At 36.1% G+C, this 2,839-nt stretch overlaps 1 protein-coding gene across 6 annotated transcripts in view; it reads left to right on the top strand.

The window, feature by feature from the left end:
• LOC112163154 (cytochrome P450 26B1) overlaps nucleotides 1-2,839 on the top strand; it is a 50,239-nt gene that overhangs the window by 2,021 nt on the left and 45,379 nt on the right. For 2 of the 6 annotated variants that reach the window (XM_024299381.2, XM_036214502.1), the window contains exon 1: nucleotides 2,119-2,748. The exons of 1 other annotated variant lie outside the window; for it this stretch is intronic. In XM_024299381.2, coding sequence (XP_024155149.1) covers nucleotides 2,559-2,748 — 190 coding nt within the window. In that variant the 5' untranslated portion in view covers nucleotides 2,119-2,558. Of the gene's footprint in view, nucleotides 1-2,115; nucleotides 2,749-2,839 lie in introns of those variants that run through there. 3 more of the 6 variants (XM_024299377.2, XM_024299382.2, XM_024299376.2) reach the window with 3 other exon arrangements.

The raw sequence follows: 2,839 nt of genomic DNA, 5'->3' as shown, positions 1-2,839 counted from the left end.
CAAGGCGCTGCACTTATGAAACATAAAGAAAGAAAACCTATAAACATTTAAAAACAAGCAAATACCCATTAAATACCGGCCCCTTCCCCGCCCACAACGCCCACCCCTGAAACATATTAAAAAAGAAACCTGTGGCTTGGCTCTGCTGTACAGAATAGCAAATGTGCATTGTATGGTAGGTCTAAGCTAAAATAGTTGAATTTGCAGCAGAGAGCTATTTTGATCTGTAAAAAATCCAAGCATCAATATTTTAAAGCATAAAAAGTAAATCAAAAATCCTCAATGCTAAAAACCATAAAATGCTATGGGATTTTTATGTAAATAACAAATAAAACCAATTTCGGTTTACTTTTTTAACCATGTAAACTAAAAAATAATCAAGATGTCGCCCGTTCACGTCCTCCACAGTGATGAGAGAACCATGAGCTGCTCTTCCTTGTAGAATTAAAAATAAAAGATGTCCACCGACGTCCACCTCAGCTTAACCAAGTGATGTGGATCCTCGCCGAGCTCACGTCGCTGTGTTGGTTTTGTTGAACTGTCCTTCTGGCTTCACTGGGTATTGCCATAAATCACAGACGCTGCCCTCTTGTGGCTTCACTGGGTATTGCCATGAGTTACAAATGCTGCCCTCTTGTGGCTCTAATGGGTATTGCCATAAATCACAGATGCTGCCCTCTTGTGGCTCTAATGGGTATTGCCATGAGTTAGAAATGCTGCCCTCTTGTGGCTTTACTGGGTATTGCCTTAAATAATAGATGCTGCCCTCTTGTGGCTATACTGGGTATTGCCATGAGTTACAAATGCTGCCCTCTTGTGGCTCTAATGGGTATTGCCATGAGTTACAAATGCTGCCCTCTTGTGGCTTTACTGGGTATTGCCATAAATAATAGATGCTGCCCTCTTGTGGCTATACTGGGTATTGCCAAGGCTTACAGATGCTGTCCTCTTGTTGCAACTACAGTATGACATAAGTGACAATATGGTTCTATGGAACCCAACAAATATTGTTGAATACTGAAAAATTAATTAACCTTGACATCATTTTGTACAGTTTACTTATGCATGTAAATGAAAAACACAACATTTACAAACCATATTTTTTAATTAGGCTACTTTTCTCACTATTTCGAATGGCCTATTTCAAACATAAAAAAACAATAATAATTTATCTACACATTGCAAAATTTTTATTATGAGTTGACTCCTCTGACATTTTTTTATTTTTATTTTTTTCTCTCCACCATTTTTGTTATAGCCTGCCCATTTCTAACGTTTTATCCATTATTTTACCATGAGGTTTATACATGAACAAAAGGTAAAAAAATAAAAAATAAAATAAATAAATAAATAAAAACATAAAAAACTTTTTTTTATCCCAGTTATTCTATGCAATCTGCTGTTTTACCATTGAGTATAAAAATACTAATTATTCGTATATACAGTCTATGGGTTTTACACATTCTTTCAAACATGAAAATGCCAAAGACTATTAATTATGAAATATTGAAATAATAATAATAATAATAATAATAATAATAATAATAATCTTTATTTATAAAGCACTTTTCATGGCCCGCGCCAGCTCAAGGCGCTGCACTTATGAAACATAAAGAAAGAAAACCTATAAACATTTAAAAACAAGCAAATACCCATTAAATACCGGCCCCTTCCCGCCCACAATGCCCACCCCTGAAACATATTAAAAAATAAACCTGTGGCTTGGCTCTGCTGTACAGAATAGCAAATGTGCATTGTATGGTAGGCCTAAAGCTAAAATAGTTGAATTTGCAGCAGAGAGCTATTCTGATCTTTAAACAATTCAAGCATCAATAGATAGATATGACTTATTTTTTAAAGCATAAAAAGTAAATCAAAAATCCTCAATGCTAAAAGCCATAAAATGCTATGGGATTTTTATGTAAATAACAAATAACACCAATTTCGGTTTACTTTTTTAACCGTATAAACTAAAAAAATAATCAAAATAAGCAATGACAGTTAAAAATACAACATATGATATGAAATACTGATTTTAAGGTTTAGGTTCACTCCATGCTTTTACATACAAATGGAATATTAGAAATAAATGAATATACACAAACAAAGCTACGAGTTTTGTTTATTAGCATGCATTCATGTTGTTTTATTAATGCTTTTTTTAAACCCAGATATAGTTATACAATATAGCAATTAAAAACGACTACTGTGGTGGTGTTGATGTGTTCTTTATTTTTTATTTTTTTTAAACAACAAAAGAATAAGTTTTGACTCAAAAAAACTGTCAATATGTGGTCTGGATCACGTCTACCAAAATTACCAGTAGCATTTGAACGCATCAATCCATGTTGAAGTGGTTTACTTCAGGTTCCCTCGGAGAAAACAGTGACGACAAAACTGCAGCAGGAATTCAGTCCACCGCCTGGACCGAATGGAATAAGTGGAACTCTAGGAAATAATCTAGTTTATCTGAGTGAGTTTAAGGAAGTTATTTTAAGAATACATTCATGAAACGCGATTTCAAGTTAAATGGACTTCATTCTTAGCATTGGAGGTTAATGGCGAAGCTTCCAGGAAGCGCAGGTGTGTCACTGCTCGGGGACAAGTCTCTGGAGTTCTACCGGGACCCGGTGAACTTCTGCCGGCAGAGGATCCTCAAACACCGCGGCAGAGTCTTCCAGAGCCGCCTGCTGAACAGACCCACGGTGTTCGTCTGCTCCGTCAGGGGAATGAGAGAGCTGCTGGGCGGTGGGTCACCTGCGCGTCTGCAGCGGCTTCTCACAAAAAACTACGAAAACTCCCAGCAAACAAAAGGAGATAATTATAGATCTGTATTTAT

The sequence above is a fragment of the Oryzias melastigma genome, linkage group LG12 (genome assembly GCF_002922805.2).
Source record: "Oryzias melastigma strain HK-1 linkage group LG12, ASM292280v2, whole genome shotgun sequence".
Lineage (NCBI taxonomy): Eukaryota > Metazoa > Chordata > Actinopteri > Beloniformes > Adrianichthyidae > Oryzias > Oryzias melastigma.
The sequence above is the reverse complement of the archived record's forward strand: the minus strand, read 5'-3'. Positions and strand labels throughout refer to the sequence as shown.